The sequence below is a fragment of the Lygodium microphyllum genome, chromosome 19 (genome assembly GCF_053477565.2).
Source record: "Lygodium microphyllum isolate KBCC chromosome 19, Lygodium_microphyllum_v1.1.10, whole genome shotgun sequence".
Classification (NCBI taxonomy): Eukaryota; Viridiplantae; Streptophyta; class Polypodiopsida; order Schizaeales; family Lygodiaceae; genus Lygodium; species Lygodium microphyllum.
The window spans coordinates 44,010,353-44,027,721 of NC_141153.1; the positions used below are offsets into that span (position 1 = coordinate 44,010,353).

The following is a 17,369-nucleotide window of genomic DNA, read 5'->3' on the forward strand; positions in this document are numbered from 1 at the left end:
GCCTGTATGACAGCCAGGGGGACACCTGCTGCCTGTGTTTTCAGGTCTGCTGCCCTTGCTGCCTGCACATGACAGCCCAGGAGCTTCCATCTCAGTGTTTCTGCTGCCCTCATCATCACCATCATCAAATGTCTGTGCTGCTGCTGTGTTTAGCTCATCTTCAGCATCTTCTCAGCCTTGGCATCCCAGAAATGGCTATGTTTTGGCTTCTCTCATGCGTCAGTAGATGCTTGGTCTTTTCCTTCGTCACACGGTGTCGAGCTTGGTAGTTTGCTGCACTCGTTGGAATAACACTCTTCGGCACTCTCCCTCAGCCCACTTCTATGAGAGAGTGGCTATTGAACAGCCTTCTGCTCCTTGAGCATTCATTATATCACATCTGGCATTGGTTTGTTCATTGAGGCTTCAGGATTCATTCTTTTCTTTTCTCTTCATTATTTGCGTTTTCTCTAAGTTAATTGTGTTGTGTTCATATGCTCTTATGTTATCTCTGCAAATGTATCCTCACATCCTAGATACACAATCAGTCACTTCACATCATCAAGCCAATTAATCTGGATGCACAAGGAGGCCTCACCTTCTAGATCATTGCACAATTGTCAATCATCTTATCAGCCAATTCACAGATTCTATAGAGATCTCAGCCAAATTCAGTCCCAAGAGGGTGCAATTGAAGAATTTCTGTAACTAAACCCTAATTTACAGCAGAAATTAGGGCTTACCATCCAGCCTGGGAAGAGTGCTCAGAAATTGGGGCCTAGTACTTGAAATTCATAAGCTGAAATATGGGGATTTCAGAGAATTTCAAAATGTTAAACATATATCATGTACTTGCAAATGAAGCTCCTTATTTTCATGTTTCTCACAACAGTTGCTTTCTTGGAAAAGTCCCCCCCTAATACTCCTGGACTTACTCTTCTCTTTGTCCTGGGGCTTTGAAATAGTAGGTTGGCTATGCTAATCAACATTCTCCTCCCTCTTCTACTTCTCGTGTGTGGTAAGCTGTATAAAAACTTAGAAACAAGCTCTACATAGATTGGTGAAGGGAAGAAAATTCCCTCATCCTTCTCTTGCTTTTGACAGAAGGATTCATACTTTTTCCTGTGCTGCAACTTGGAGTATATTGGGGTAGAGTAGTGGAGAACCGGTAAGTGTAGCTCAAACAAAGTTGATGAAGGGTCATGCCCTTCTTATGGAAGATCACATGGTTGACTTAAGCCTCGGTGTTCTCCACCTTATTTCCATATTCTTTTTATAAAGTGATTGCATTCTCTTTAACCTTGAGATCTAGACATGGGCAAAGGAATAATAAGAAGACTAAGTCTCTATTCCAACCTAAGAACCAGATTAAATTTACCACATATGATGGGTCTGGTTATCTTGATGTTCCTCTTAGGTTTACTTGTCAAATGTAAAAAATGTTTTGGAGTTAATCTTGAAGGTTGAGTGCTTAGAGGAAATCGGTAGCTCTTAAGAGCTAAGGTGGTTTGCATTTTAACTTTGCATTACACCCAATTACTATCCTTGTTCTAGTGTCAAGGAACTTATCAACCATGCTAAGATGTGGGAAAGGAAGCACAATGGTGACAAGCCATTCCAGGATATTGTAAGAAGGGACCAACAAGCCACAATGCACATAGTGAACCAATGGTCAATAAAGGGCAAAGTAAGGCCTTTGATAACAAATCAAAGATACTAGTTATGACTAATATAGTACGTGATGTGATGGCCAACCAATACCTCAGAGGTTACTGACTACTAAAGGCTTGGGGATAATTGCAAGGTCAACAACCACTTGTTGAGATGTTGGTCTCCTTAAAGTTGAGATTTGGTATTAAAGGGTGGTTAAAATGAATTCATATTAATTACTAGATATCTAGAAAAATGCATTAGAGTTGGCCACTAATGAGTGATCACATGTTATGGTGGATCTACATAATTGGTTTAAAAAAGGATAGTATTCTCTTTCTCTTGTACGACTCAATTGGTAACCTGTGACCGGAACTCAAGCATATCAGGGTCAAACTCATACATAGAAAGAATTAATGCCTTGAAGTGTGGGCTAGATTTACTAGAATAGAGAGTTACAATCAATAAGATAGCATGATCATAAAATATGTGCTTGTGTAGGCTAAAAACTTAAAATATATATATCTTTGTATAGAAAACTCGTATGAAGGTTCCAACACTGTATTTGTAATGTGCTAGAAAGATCTTTCACATGACACCCATATTGAGGGATCCTTAAATTGTAGGAGGTTTGGATTAAACTAAATATGCATCCTAAAAAATAGGGATGACATTCTAAAAATAGTAAGTTTTTGTGTTTTGGTAGTGCTTACTAAATTGGATTGTTTCTATTCTTCATAGTATTGAGCCCAAAAAGGAAGGCCATAGAGAAGAGACAAGTATGCTGGCACTTGTCAAACAAGCTTTCAAGTATTCCACCACTCGTCACACCTCATGACATGTGGCTTGACACTTATTTTTGCTACTCTACTTTTCCTTTTTGTACTAGCTCTCTCATTTCTCATATAAAGATAGCTTGTTTTTCCTCATTCTACATCAATTTTCATGGTTGTAAATTGTTACATTGTACAACAGTTAAAGATAGCCTAAGTTGGCCCCACATCCATGTCCGTTATCATTCTCCCCTCCATCATCATCAAATATCTTCATATTCCCTTTTCTTCCGTTGTTGTTTTACATGATAGCAATCTTATATATTCATTCAGTAACTCCTCGAACTCTTATTCTATTTCAAGAACAAAGAAGCAAGCAATATTAGTCATGTGTGTGTGTATATACATCTTTACATTATCTTGTGGGAGTGAGAAATATTTCTCCTTACTCTCAGGTTGATTGTGAAGACTGAGATCTTTTCCTAGGGACATGGGTTGAGTAGAAATATGTTCCTTTTGGGGAGCATCTTCAACCCTCAATTTGTTTCCGTTTCTTTTAAATGCTCATGGTTGTAATTTTTTGAATAATTGATATATTTAGCTTTTATGTATTCATTTTTTTTCATTTTCTTGAAATATTTAGTCTTAAAAACAAACAAATATTGTAATTGTTGGGCATACTTTGTTGTTCGGGGTGTTTACATATAGAGAGCTTACATGTAAAACAATCAATAGAATAAATGGGCAAAATTTGATCACTAAACGGTCAAGAGTGATAATTGCATCCCAACCATCACTGCAGGGAAGGAAAAAGAGGCTACAATTTTTCTATATGCTATGGTACCATACGGACTATACATTACAAACCTATCCATACTACATATGAGCATAACTCTATGTCAAATGCTTGTTATTGCCTCTTCAAACACCATTTGTTGATCTCCTCCGATTGTGCTATAGTTGTTGTCTCCTTCCCTTTGATCTTTTATGCCCTAGTTTATGTACTCAGTTATTCTCTTTCACTCACACACACACACACACACACAAATCACAAGCCCACATTCACATAGTCTATACACACCACAAAGCCTTAGTCCACACATTACTAAATACATATTTATATACATTACAAACCTGTCCATAGTACAGATGAGTGTAACTTTGTGCCAGACGCTTGTTTTTGCCTATTCAAATGCCATTTGTTAATCTCCTCCAATTACTCTATACTTGTCAGCTTGTTCCCATTGACTTTTTAAACCCTAGCTCATGTAACCTTTTATTCTTACAAGCACGCGCGCGTGCGCGCGCGCGCGCACACACACACACACATGTATGCATGCATACACAGAGAAAAGAGTTCAATGGCTTAAGCATAATTCAATGGCTTAAGCACAAAATGAAATGTTAAGGTCAAGTTCAATTCATATGAACCCCAATCCATGATGCTCGGGCAACAAGAAAAAGGATGATCAAGTACTAGGGATCATGATTACAAGCTTGACACCTGAGCTTGTACATCGTATACGGATGGAGCAACTTCTGGATATAATGCATAGAAAATTTTGGAAACTACATTTGGAGCACAAGTAAAATTTGTGTTACTAGTTTGAAGAACAAGCTCTATGGTTTAGAAATGAAATGTGGCTATTGCTGTTAACTGCTTCAAGAGCCTAAAAACACATTTGGCAAATGCAAAAAGAGTTCGTTTAAAGAATCAGGTGTAGTTGCTCTCATTTTGAAAAGTGTGCCTCTGAATCTTTTGACCAATGTGTCAAAATCCTATGGAGAAAGACCTTGTTCCAAGCATAGAGAGGGTGATCAACCCACTCTTGGAAGAAGAACGAAGCATGATGACCTACCAATAAGGAGAACCAATGTATATCGTCAAATACAAAGATGAAACATCTATGTAGTTCAGTAAATCAAATCATTCTTTTGAGCAATGGCACCTTAAAAGCCTATGCAAGCACTTTGTTATAATAGACCATGCATCAAACATTTTTTTTTTTCCAAGTAAAATGTGGCTGATTATATTACTTAAAAAAAAAAAAACTAATTACAACGGAGTGCTCATGCTCAACAAACTAGTTGGAGTTGATGAAAGTCACAGGTACATCATGTATACAAGCCTCTCAAGGCGGTCTGGGGGGGAATGGGGGCAAGAAGCCATGGAGGGGGGGTGTATTGCCATCTGGGGCTGCCTGCCTACATCACGAAAAATAGATCTTGGCCGCCCAAAGTATGCAGAAAATTACATTGGAGCTCCTGACGAGCCTTGGACTCGCCTTGCATGATCCCATTGGCCGTGAAGGGAGTGGATGATGGAGGTCAAGAGCTTTGCTAAGGTTGCCTGTACTGAAAGTCTCTCTCCGCCGAAAGCCTCCTGACACCATGCCGTTCAGATATGCCAACTAGTAAGACTCCCTATGATCTTCCATATCTCAGAGCGGTCTGCTGTGGGCTCTAGTACTTGGCGGATGGGTAGAGCCTCTAAACCGACCACTGCGCACGACCCTGCCTCGATAATGAATATTGTGTCCTGCATCTTGGCCTCATATAGAAGGTGATGGCCCTGGCTGACCGCCTGATATCAGAAAGTCCCCCATGAGATACATCCAAGGCTGGGTGCTATATGGCGAAGGATCTGGCATGCTCCTCTCCACATGAGTTGTGCCGCCTCACATGACCAAAGGCAGTGCTTTGGGATTTCAAGAGGCTGCTGTGTGCAACGCTTACAATCTCCCTCCTCCTACATTTGGGCAAGCCAACTTTCCACCGCCAAGCTCCCATGTGCCACCAGCCATAAAAAAATACGATACCCTCCTTGTCTCTAGCTATCCCATAGGCGGCGCCAGAAGGTCCGTCGGAGAGGCTTGGTGATGCTGTGCTCCGGGCCCAATGCTTGCTACGTGACGGCGCCCAATCCATATCCTCCTGCATCAGTGTGTGTCTGCCAATCTTGGCGGTGTACTCCAGGAACCTCGGTGGCTACTTGGCGACCGCAATGGCCGGCCATAGTCACTCTCCTTGATCCCACTCCAGCTCATCGAGTGGCCTGCCCTCCTAGATCTAGAGGCGCCACTCCTTGAGCTCTTGCCAAAAGACAAAAGGATCTAGCCGCCATGTCTTCCCCTGAAGGTTTATCACCCAGATCTTCTTTCATGAAAGGACAGCCATCCCCTGATCCTGCTGCCCTCTGTCAAGAGCCAGATGCCTCCACTCCTGTACGGTGAAGCCCAGGTAGAGCGCTCTCCACTCTACCTGCCACCTGTAGGGTGATGCTTGCTGGTGAAAATCTAGCGGTCCATACCTCCCCGAGCTCTATCAGCTCTTGTGTTGGGGGAGCAAGCCACTCCTGAGGTATTGTTTCATCTATCTCTCTTCTCCTCAATTCCACTCCTCTCTGGTAGACTGATACTCGCTGTAGCACCTCGTCCACCATCCTATACACCTCCTGCCATGTCCTGATGGTACGAGCCGGGCCAGCCTCCCAACCAGCCCATTGGATGTGGGGGCGCTCGCCAATTTGTGCCCCTTCCAATTCCCTGACCTGGGGGTTCCAGATCACCAGTTAACAGTCTATCTTATCCTGGCAGCCTGGGGGGCTCTAGATTAGGGCCTTACGGAGGCCTTGCCACACGCGGAGCAAGCTGCATAGGAAAGGTGATGTGGGGGGGGGGGGGTGATCTAGGCTGATGTGAAGATCCATCCCAGGGATGGCCTCCACTCACTGCTAAGCCTCGGTCTACAATCGTGGGTACCCTCTTGCAATAGGACCTTCCAGGTCTGTCCTCCCGGTGTGAGGCTGCAGACAACTAGCTTGTCCAAGAGGGCCATACTCTGATACTATGGGTCTATGATCCCAAGCTCTCCCTCTGACCGATGTCGTATGATGGTTGCCCACGCCACCTTGGCCCTGGAATCCTTGGCGCCGTCTGACTCGGACCAAAGGAAGTTCTACACTAGGTGGCGAAGCTACGCTACGCAAGATGATGAGAAGCACCAACACGAGGCGATGTACCAGGCTGTCGCTAGGAGGATCTGGTTAACCACTAGGGATCGGCCGGCTAGTGAGAGGCAAGCCGTGCTCCAGTAGGTCAACTTCCTACGAATAGAATTGAGGACTGGAAGAAACTGTTAGGCAGGAGTGATGTTGAGTCCCACATGGAACCCTAGGTATCGAACGGTGTGCCCTCTCCTCACCCATCTAAATCCCAGGTGGATGCCCCATTCGGTGCTAGAGTCCAGGTCTGTGAAGAAACCAACCGGCTTTCGCCAGTTGATTTTCACTTCCGTTGCAGAACAGAATATCTCAAGAGCTAGTCTCATTCTCTCTAGTATCAACTCATCGTCCTCTATGTAGAGTGCCGTATCATCTGCATACTCTGAGTCTAACAACTCAGTCTTCTCTCTCACTGGAAGTCGCAGTCTGCGTAATCCGCTCACACGTGTCCTGAGGAAGTGAGACATCGCCTTTGCAAAGAGTAGGAACAGGTACGGGGCCAGGGAGCAGCCCTGTCAGACCAATCTCTCCAGCCGAAACTCCTCCCTTCGGCTACCACCTATGACAACCCTGCTGGTGGCCGATCTATAAAGTGCGCAGACCTCGCAAATCCAAGCCTGGGGGAAACCCAACCTCACCATGGTGCCCTCTAGGAAATCCCAGTCCACCTTGTCATAAGCTTTCTCGAAATCCAAGAGTAATATGGCCAATTTTTGCCCACTATGCTGAGCCCACTTTGTCGCCTCAAAGAAGGTGAATAATGCTCCTATCTTGGACAAAGCCTGTCTCTGTGTCATACATGATATTTGGAAGCATGGGGCATAGTCGCCTACCAGTCATCTTTGCCAATGCCTTATAGGCCACTAATAATAAGGTGATCGGTCTCCACTTGGAAAGCTCCAACTGGTCTCCCCCTTTGGGGAGAAGACTGATAAGGCCTGTTGAAAGGTTCCTTGGCATCTGTCCTGAAGTGAAAATCTCCTGGAAGGCCATCAGCAGGAGGTCCTTCAACACTTCCCAGTAGGTATTGAAAAAGGCCTTACAGAGGCTATCCTCTCCCGAGCATTTTTGCCCGTCCTATGTATGGAAAGCCTCCTCTAGTTCCTTCTCTGTGAAGGGGGCTAGGAGGGAGCGTCCCAACTCTGTGACGAGAGACGGGATGTGATCCTAGACCTGCTACCTACATTGTTGTCCTCTAGCTGAGGGTGTCTCTGGAAAATGCATCTGTAGTAGTTGGTGGCAATCTCCATCACCTCGTCTGGGCTAGAACTAGTCCTCTCATACTGATCTCGAAGGTTGCATATTTGCTCTCCTGAGGTGCGAGGCTGGTGCACCTGGAAAAACTCCCTACACATCGTGTCCCCCTTCCGCGCCCAGAAAGTTGCTGAGGTGCGGAAAGAGAACTCTAAGTGCCTGTCCTCTAGACCAGCAATGGCTGCTTGCGCGTGCTCCTCCTGTGCGTGGAGGGTGGGATCCCTTGGTGTCTCCTGTAATAATCTCTGCGTGGCTGCAAGGTCCTGCCAGAGTGCTCTCTCCTCCTCCGAGCTCTGCTGCCTCGCATGTATAGCTGCCTCTTGGCAGATTCTGCTCGACTCGGCTAGGACCTTAGCAACCTACTCTGCGATCTGGTCCCTCCTGCCCCACTTCCTGGTCCAAATTTGCTCTATCTGTCTCGTCACCTCCTCCCTCCTATAGATCAAGTTAGGGATCCGACATTGTGTTCTAGGGCAGATGCTGGGGGATCTAGTGTCAGGAGAATCTGTCAATGATCGGACAACGTGGTGTTTGCCAACTGCCCAATGTGTCCTCCACAAGAGCCTCCCTACTCTCCCATATAAAACCTGTCCAACCGCTTCAGCAGGTTTCCACCTAGCCGCGTGTATCCCCAAGAGAAGTCTAGTGACCTCTACCTCCTGTGGAAGGCAGGGTCTCTCCAAGCATTGCGTGCTCCTACTGCTAGTAGAAATTCCTCCCATGCCTCCTGCTCCTCCCCGGCCATGCCTAGGTAGTTTTTGCCTTTGCCCTGTTGGTCCTCCAAAGCCTCTAGGTTGTTGAAGTCTCCTCCAACGATCAGGGAGTCCATCTTTGGGAGTCCATCTGCAATCTCCACCCAGAACCTACTGCGTGCCCTAATCTACGTAGGTGCATAGACATTGAGGACTCCAAGGCACGAATTCCCAATATCCAATCTGATCCATAGAATCCTCCCCCTCCCTGCCACTATCGTCTCCTGATCTCGTACATAGGCGGTGAGACTCGGGCCAATAGAGGTGCATATGCCTCCACTCCTGCCGTCGGTACCTATGGCGTGCTCCTAGTAAGTGTGCGAGCTGCCCGGGAGTACTTTCCCTACCTGCTGGGCTTGGGTGGGAGTAAGCCTATGCTCCTGTAGTAGTAAGATATTGATCCGTCCGGCAAGGGCAAGCTGTAGCTCCTGCGAACAATCAACTTCCTGGAACCACGTGCCCCACTGTAGTGGAGACTATTCACATTCCAAGATGCAAGGTGTAAGCTCATGGTCTGATCGAACAGGTATCTGTTTGGTGTGGAGGCTGTTGATGAGGAGGAGAAACTATGGGGCATGCAGGTATGCTTTGCCGCAGGTTTGGATGGCGAACTCCAGTCCCCCATGGTGGCCCTCGGCTGGACCATAGGGGTGATATATGTTCCAGGTGGTACTATCAATGCATCTATCAACCATGCTAAGAGTCATGACTCTGTACACTGGTAGAAACGGGCCGCCTGTGCCAGGGGCCACTCGATCACATCTCTCGGAGCACTCCACTATGGAGGGGCTCGAAAGATAATGCTCAAGTGTGGGACCTCGGCACCAGCCCACCTGTTAATGTCCATCATGCAACCAAGCCACTGCTATGCAAATAGTGTTAGTTCTTTTTCCATCCATTGGGAGATGTGGTCCGCCACCTGACTCTTCAACTCCTTCTCTATTTGTGTCGTCATCCAATCCCCTAAGTGAGAGGATTGAAGGAAAAAAATGTAGTTTGGTCCATCCGGTGGTGCTAGTAGATGGATCTTGCCCCTTCTTGACTTGCGAACCACGAAGATCCCCACCTCTAGAGGTAGTGGGAACTCTCTGTGCTCCGCAATTCTGAGGTAGAACCATGGGCCATTGCGGAAGAACTCCTGTGGCAACAACTGTGCTTGTCTTGGGAAAGTGTAACGGGCGGTAGGGGCAGATGAGCTGGTGGCTGTGTGGGAGGGGGAAAACTATTGGTGCGAGAAGGATGTAGGCGTGTGTGGCTCATCACATCCTGTGGGAGGAGGGGGGTGGGTCTGGGAGAGATCACTTGAATTGGGTATGGATCAGGGGGGGTGCTTGGTAGGGGAGGTGGTAGGGGGAAAGAGGATTGAGGGATGGTGGGATGGTTAGAGGTACGTGGTGGGTGTGGGGTTGTGGGCCAGGATCAGTGGGGGGAGCTTGGGGGGTGGGTATGGGGGCTGTGGGATCTCATGTGAGGTAGTCTGTGATGCGAGTGGTGGCTGTGGGGGACTGTGGTCCTGCCGGGTGGGGCGGGCAGGGGGGGCTGTAGAGTGCTTTGTCGAGGGTGCGTTGCTCGCCCTCCTGCTCCTTGTTGTTGAGGCTGCGTTTGAGGAGCTGGTTGCGGCCCCCTTGCTGTCTTTCTCTCTGTCATCTCTGGACCTGTGTGAAGCCGTCAGCGTCCACCTGCGGGCTTGTCAACGGAGCTGCCTTGGCTTCGAAGTTGCCTAGTCACAATAACTTGTTGCCTAAAGGAGTGATCTCCTGCCTCAATCTCCAGGAACTTTTGTATACTCTTTGTGTCTTTCACGGCCACTCGTACCTTTGGGACTCTTGCAGCTGTCATTGTATCCGCGAAGGAGGTAGGAAGAACTGTGCCGAAGAGTCGTCCAAAGTTCTCCACTAACTAACGGTACTCTACCGCCAGTCCGGGGAAAAGTAAAGTGACTGGTGTCTGAGAAATCTGTTGTGGAGTGCAAATGTCTCCATTGTAAAGCTACTATACTAGGAAACCATGTAAATGACCCCCTTTGTGGAGGCATAGAGCGAACTCTCCACTAACTCACGAGCTGCGTCTGCAGAGGTGAGTCAAACCATGAAGATCCCTCGGCCCATGAGGACTGCCTCCACAATCTGCGCTGTGCCAATGTGCAGCGTGGAGTGGAGCCAATCCCGCAGCTGGGCCCTCGATGGGGAATATCCAACGACCTTACCAAAAATCAATGTTTCTTTCAACTCTAGCCCTGTGGCACAGACGACTAAAAGCTATTTCTTAGAGAGGATGATGGGCAAGGTGTTTGACTGGGGGCACTCGCAGAATGCGCCAACGTTTGACCAGAGGTTTCCATTGCGCGTCCCTATTGGGAACCTACCTATCACGCTGGTGTGCGATCGGAGGGGGGAGTTGCTGCAGAGGGAGGGAGCAACTGGAAAGGGGGGGAGGGGGAGGGAAGTTGTCACGAGGACGTGAAAATTTGATGCTTTGCTTATGTTTAATTGACATTTGATTAAAGGATTAATCAAATGTGCAATTAAAAGATGCACGTGTTACACATGTGAGGTGCAAGCTACTTTTTCACAATTGAAGGCCGAAGGACCCTGTGAAAACGATGGGTGTCAAAGGCAAAAGTTGTAACAAGTTACACTTGTTAGATTCTAGGTGAATTTTGGTGTCAGTTTGCCCCTAGGACCATTAATTGGCCATTAAGTGTCAGTGGTGGTGACACTAGGGACTAGGCATTAATTAATGGATTAATGCTTGTCCAAGGGTCAATTAATTCATGGGACCACTTTGAGTTGCAAATGGCCTAGCCAATTAATTTTTGGATGGGCAAGGTCAAATTTTTGGGCATGGATTAAGGGCTGAATTAATTTTCAGAATTAATTAATTTTGAAAATTAATTAAATGGCTGGAAATTGCTGAAAATGGATTAAGAAAGCTGCCACTTGGCAAAACTTTCCCATGCAAGTGGGGGAAAGGCTAAATAGGGCTGAAGGGAGAGGGAAATCTCGTTTTTTCATTTTGGAGCTGTTGGGAAGAGGTGTTGGATTGTTGTTGCCAGCTTTTGGGGCCATTTCCCAGCATTGGAGACCATTTTGGTGAATGGAGATTGCATATTCTTGACCTTGGGAAGCTGGCAATTGCTGCTGATGCACTTTCTCCTGAAGATCACAGTCTTTGATGCTCCTATTGTTATTGGTGCATCCGTTTGGGGCTGGTATAGCAAGGCAGCAGGAGATTTTGATCAGTTCTTTGCAACAAATCTCAAAATTTTCTCTCTCTACAGCATTCTCTTATCTCCTTCAGCCTATCCTCAGCCATTCTCAGCAATTCTTAGCCATTCGGAGGAGATCTCAGCCATTTTTGGTGGGTTGATCTGTAATTTCTACAGTAAACCCTAATTTACAGCAGAAATTAGGGTTTAGCAGCCACCTTGGGATCCGTGCCAGAGATTGAAGGCTCAAGGGACTGAAATCAGCAGCTGATAATTGAAGATTATCAAGGGATTTCAGGAGCCAGCCCATCCCGAATTGATTTGGGGCAGCATTTGGCCAGCCAAGGGTCAAGTTGGAGAAGAAGTCCTGGGTGAATCAAGGAGCAAATGACCCAAAAGGCTTGCTGGTCATTTATGACAGCAAGAGCAATTGGTTAGTAGGAGGAGATTGAAGAATCTCAAGTTGTACTCCTTCCACTTGAATGAAAGCTAAAGAAATACCGCAAGGGGCGCCAGTTTTGGGGCCAACAGGGAGTCTACTGTCCAAGAATGTTATGGTAAAGTGTGTATTTCATTTTATGTGAATTTATTTATTGCTGTAATTAACTCTTAAATCAGGTTATCACCACCCATTCCAAGAAGGAAGGCTGGTTTCAGAAGTTACTACTTTCGAAGCAGGTGGTGTGTCTGCCTAGCCGGGCCTCACGGTGGAATAGGCAAGGGGCAGCGCACTGGGGGGGGGGGGAGGCAAGGGTTCAGGGCAAGAAGACAGCTCCTCAAGTGGGAGGACCGGGCGGGATTGGGATTTGGGGAGGGGGGGGTTTTCCAAGCGGGGGCGAGCAGGTGGCGTGGGCAAGTAGGCGGGGGCGGAGGCATCGAGCAAAGGCGGGGCGGCGCTGTGGGAGGTCGTGCAGGGGCGGCGTTGGATGGGCAGAGTCGGCGACGAGTAGGGTCATGCAAGGGGTGTCGAGCAGGGGAGAGGGGTCGATTAGGGGCGGAGGCGGACGGGGGAGTAGCGGGACAGAGGCGGGGGAGCTGGCGCGATAGTGGGGGGTTGGAGCGCAGCGAACGCGATGGACGGAGTTCGGTTTTTTCCTCAACAGACAGATATATGGCTATCAAGTATCTGTCATAGCACTTGCATCAAACATAAAGAGGTGAATGTTACCAATCAGCAAAACGACAGTAAATATAGTATTGAAGATCATGCTTATGTGGATAGTTGTGCATTTTGAGGCTAAACCTTTGTGTGGAAAATTCATTTTCTTTGTGAGTAACTTATTCCACTCAATTTGTAGTTTCCACAGTACTTTGAGTAGACAAATCTGGGTCATGGGAGGGATTGCTGTGATGGCTGCCTCTACACTGGACAAAATACATGTGGTCTTAATTTGAAATATAGTCCCTATGTAAATGAGGTCATCTACGATGTAGACACATGATATTGTCTATGATGTAAGCCCAATGGTTTGTATCAGCCTATGTAAGGCACCACTATGCATGAATAATTGTATCTTGTGTATTCTCTCACATCATGTCTATTGTGAGGTAGCACCCAGCTTGAAGTCAAGAGTATCGTGTATTTTGCCTTTTTTTTGGGCTGTCAAGCAAGTCTTATTGCTGAACTTAGAGTTGCTGTAGTATGTGTGACCCACAGTATGGATAGTAGGCAAAAATTGTTTTATTTGCTATTTGTAGGCTACAAATGTCAATCATTAACAGTCCAATATGACGTATTTTTTGATTCTGTGTCCAGCATTTCTCATCATCTGAACCATGTCTCAGTACATATCAAGCACCTGTAGATCCAAGCACTGTACTTGGTGGCTTCACTGGCAGCAATTATTCACAGGTCTGGTCTACTGGAATTAAGATCGAATTTTGACAAACAGATCTCTTTTTAACTTGTGCTTTTGTCCAAACCAGGCGACGGCCTTTGTTGTCACATACCCTGTTGATAAAGCTTTAGGGAAGACCACAGAAGCAAACAAGGCAGCCCTTGCTTGGGAAGAAGCATTTGTCACCTTAGCTAAGGTGCACACTTGTAGCCCAATTTCATTTTACCTGCTGTATGTCAACAAATAAAGTGGAAGCATGATATGAAATCCCCTTTATTGTTGGAATTTTTAGAATTTGTTTGGGGATGTAATGTTTCCCTATTTAAGCAGGAGGAGCTTACACAAATGGCTGCAAAGCAAAACTTGACTCTTGCTTTCTCATCTGAAAGCTCTATTGAAGCAGAACTTAAAAGGGAAAGCACAGCTGATGTTGTAACAATAATGGTGATTAAGCTGCAACATTGTGTTCCTCTCAATTTTGATATATTCTACCTTGTAGCACAGTCTACTCACTAATAAGTCACTTGTTCTTGACTGCAGTTAAGCTACTTCCTAATGTTTGCATATGTTTCCATCTCTTTGGGTGACTTTGTGCCATCGGTTGCTCCAGTTTATGTTACCTCCAAGGTATGGAAGAAGCTGAGCAAAATATGTGGAACTAAATGCTTGAAAATCACTTCTTGAAATAATTGGATAAATAAAAAACACTGTACGAACATAATGAGAATAAACAAATAATCTGCAATCTGCAGACAATAGAACAGAATTTATGCAAATTTCTTTGCAAGGATATTGTTGAAGATACGGAAACCAACTAGTTTCTTTTGGCAGGTTCTGTTGGGTTTAGCAGGTGTGGGGATTGTTGCATTATCAGTACTCGGCTCTGTGGGGCTATTCAGTGCTTTAGGAGTAAAATCAACTCTTATCATTGCTGAAGTCATACCTTTCCTTGTTCTGGCAGTATGCACCAAGATGCTCAGTTCTGGCTATTTGTCTGCTTTTTTACACAATAAATTCCTAGCATTTTACCATATATATTTAAGACATGCCTGCTGTTATGTGGAGTTGTAAGTAAATTCTTAACATTTTAGTGTATATACTTATGGGAAACTTGCAATCACTGCACATGGCTTTTAAGTAGATACCTCTTTCTGTCATTTTGGATTTCCCTTCTAATAGAGCCCTGCCAGTCCTGTCTATGTATCATCCTTTGTCTTAAAGTGCCAACTAATTTACAACAATTGTAGAGTCAATCACCTGATGAAATAAAAAAACTTTTTGTCCTCTTTCTGCAGAGCTTTCCATCACTTCAAAGGCATGAACAATGCTTCATGCTAATAAGATTTGCAATTTCCACTTGTTAGTAATCACATTACAGGACAGCAGGTTACCATTCTACTCACTGCACTATTTTCAGAGATGTATTGGACTACAGTATGTCCTTACAATGGTAGCTATGATGTAGTCAGGCTAATGAACAGCGGCATATTTTGATACCTGAAGGCTGATACGCTTTCTCACATGTGGACAGAGGCTATTCTGTCTCAGACTTCAGAGCCAGATAGAAGAGACTGCAGGGAAATTCAGAGTATATGAGGAGGGAGAGATGCCTTTTCAGCTTCATAATCCCTGTATTAAACATTCTGCATCAATAGTGGCCAGCCTTGGGGACTTATTTTAGGGTTTCATGTACTTTTAACCTAAGTGGAAATTTTATGTTAAGGTGTTGTACTTTCCAATTTTTTGTTTCTTTGGGGGGAAATATTTCCAGTACTTACATTGTTCATGAGAAGATTTATTGGGCTTGAAAGTATGTTTTCCAGCTGCATGTGGATGAGAGATGTTGATCATTTTGTTTTTTGTAAATGGGTTGTTGGAAGTCATCTGCATATGCTTGCATTTGTAATATCTGCAACTCATTTCAGCTACCGTAGCCTTGCAGGTGCTATGCTTCAGATACATTGAAGTCTGGCTTATAACTTACTAAGTTGTCTGTTCAGATGAAGTAGCTTTGTGGTCTCAAATGACATCAGTTTTCATAGTCCTTTCTCCACATTCTGATGTGAAATAGAATGATGCAGGTGGGTGTTGATAACATGTGTATCATAGTACATGCTGTGAAACGGCAAGACTCAGGACTGTCTCCTGAGATGCGCGTTGGCAATGCTTTAGCTGAAGTTGGGCCTTCCATTACACTTGCAAGCTTGGCAGAGACCCTTGCTTTTGCTGTTGGGATTGTCACTCCCATGCCAGCATGCAGGGTCTTTTCAATGTTTGCAGGTCAGATTTCTTGGCCTCTGCTTGCAGTGGTATAGGATAATATTTGTTTTACTATATAGTAAGGGAGTGTGCACTAACATAATTCTTCTTTTCATTTTGTGCTTCTGCATTCCAGCGGCTGCAGTTTTTTTAGACTATTTGTTGCAACTGACAATGTTCGTAGCTCTGCTTACATATGACCTGAAGCGTACTCAACAAAGCCGCATTGACTGCTTCCCTTGCTTCTCATGTTCTCCTGAAAATGAAGACAATGATTTAACAGGTTCTATGAACATTTTCCAAACTGAATGCTTGACTTTGTCTTATATCAAAGGGGAGTCAAATGTGATTTCAATGATCTTTGGTGTTCATGTCTGGAAAAAGTGGTCGTAAATTGGCTAATTATTCTGTGGTTGAGATGGTATAAATCAAAGCAACATTGAATGTTGATCAATTTGAAAACTGAAGGTGCTTTGGAAAGAGCTCGCCAGAAACCAAGCTTCCTTGTCATGTATATGGAGGTAAGGGTTTGGCACTTCTTGTGATTATGACTGCCATTTATTCCATACACACACGATAGTATCATATGTCTGTTAGTATTCATTTTGGATGTATATTTAAGGAACAACTTGGTGTAGTCATATAAGTTGATGTGTGTATATAAGAGGCCTAAGCTGATGGAATGTTGGAAGACAGTGTGTAAGTTAGATCGTTACCCAAGTAATACTTATTATCTGGGATGTTGCAGAGGTTCCATGCTCCATTTCTGCAACTACCTGCTGTGAAGCTCCTTGTCCTTGCTGGATTTACTGCGTTGACATTTGCTAGCATTGTGAGTATAATTTTCTCAACTTAATGTCAAAATTTCCACGTAGTGACTTTACAACACCTGAATTGCCACGTTGCCACCTATTATCATATGTTTTACCTTAAAACTATGTAATAGTATCTGAATTGACATTTGGCTAGTAGACAATTGAAAGGTCATATCTGAATTTACGTGGCTAGTTGATTGTACGAGAACTTCCATATATTCACAATTTCAAAGATTCTGACACTCAAGACTGATGTGCTGATGTCTCCTGTGATGAGGCTGTCACTGACTTTTATGATGGGAGGGAGTAGGTGTTGCCTGTATAATGATTCAATACTTGCATTTACAATTAATTGGCCATCTTTCTATGCTCCCATATTGTTTTGATCTTGATTCAACACTTGAATTACTGTGAATCATCAATGGTCTTAACATGTTCTTCTCATTGTAGAAATCTAAAATTCTATAAATCATTCATTTATTTTGGATCAGTTACAGAACTTCCTTTTTGTCCCTTTCTGGAAGAAACAAGAAAAAAGAAAGGTTTTGGCAGTTTCTGAAAAGTTTAAGCTGTTCGTTCATTAGAATGATTGTTAACAGCTTTTTTTTCACATCAATGAGGTTCAAATGAATCCATAAACAATGCCTATCTTAATCTGTTGTAAGATTAAAATTTTTAACCACTCAAGTCCACATTTTCATTTTTGCAGGCACTAACAACACGGGTTTCACCTGGTTTGGAGCAGCAAGTTGTTCTGCCACGAGATTCATATCTTCAGGTTCCTAGCATGAGTGAGCATGTTCTGTTGAAATAGGCTATTTTCTCAATGTCAGAAATG

The 17,369-nt window shown here is 44.7% G+C and overlaps 1 protein-coding gene across 5 annotated transcripts in view; it reads left to right on the forward strand.

Moving 5' to 3' along the window:
* Positions 1-17,369, forward strand: part of LOC148019801 (uncharacterized) — a 113,437-nt gene that overhangs the window by 76,925 nt on the left and 19,143 nt on the right. For all 5 annotated transcript variants that reach the window (XM_087699974.1, XM_087699978.1, XM_087699975.1 and 2 more), the window contains 10 exons: positions 13,376-13,471; positions 13,546-13,653; positions 13,788-13,901; positions 13,998-14,084; positions 14,289-14,417; positions 15,539-15,737; positions 15,853-15,999; positions 16,185-16,237; positions 16,465-16,548; positions 17,241-17,309. In XM_087699974.1, the coding sequence (XP_087556100.1) occupies positions 13,376-13,471; positions 13,546-13,653; positions 13,788-13,901; positions 13,998-14,084; positions 14,289-14,417; positions 15,539-15,737; positions 15,853-15,999; positions 16,185-16,237; positions 16,465-16,548; positions 17,241-17,309 (1,086 nt within the window). The remainder of the gene's footprint in view (positions 1-13,375; positions 13,472-13,545; positions 13,654-13,787; positions 13,902-13,997; positions 14,085-14,288; positions 14,418-15,538; positions 15,738-15,852; positions 16,000-16,184; positions 16,238-16,464; positions 16,549-17,240; positions 17,310-17,369) is intronic.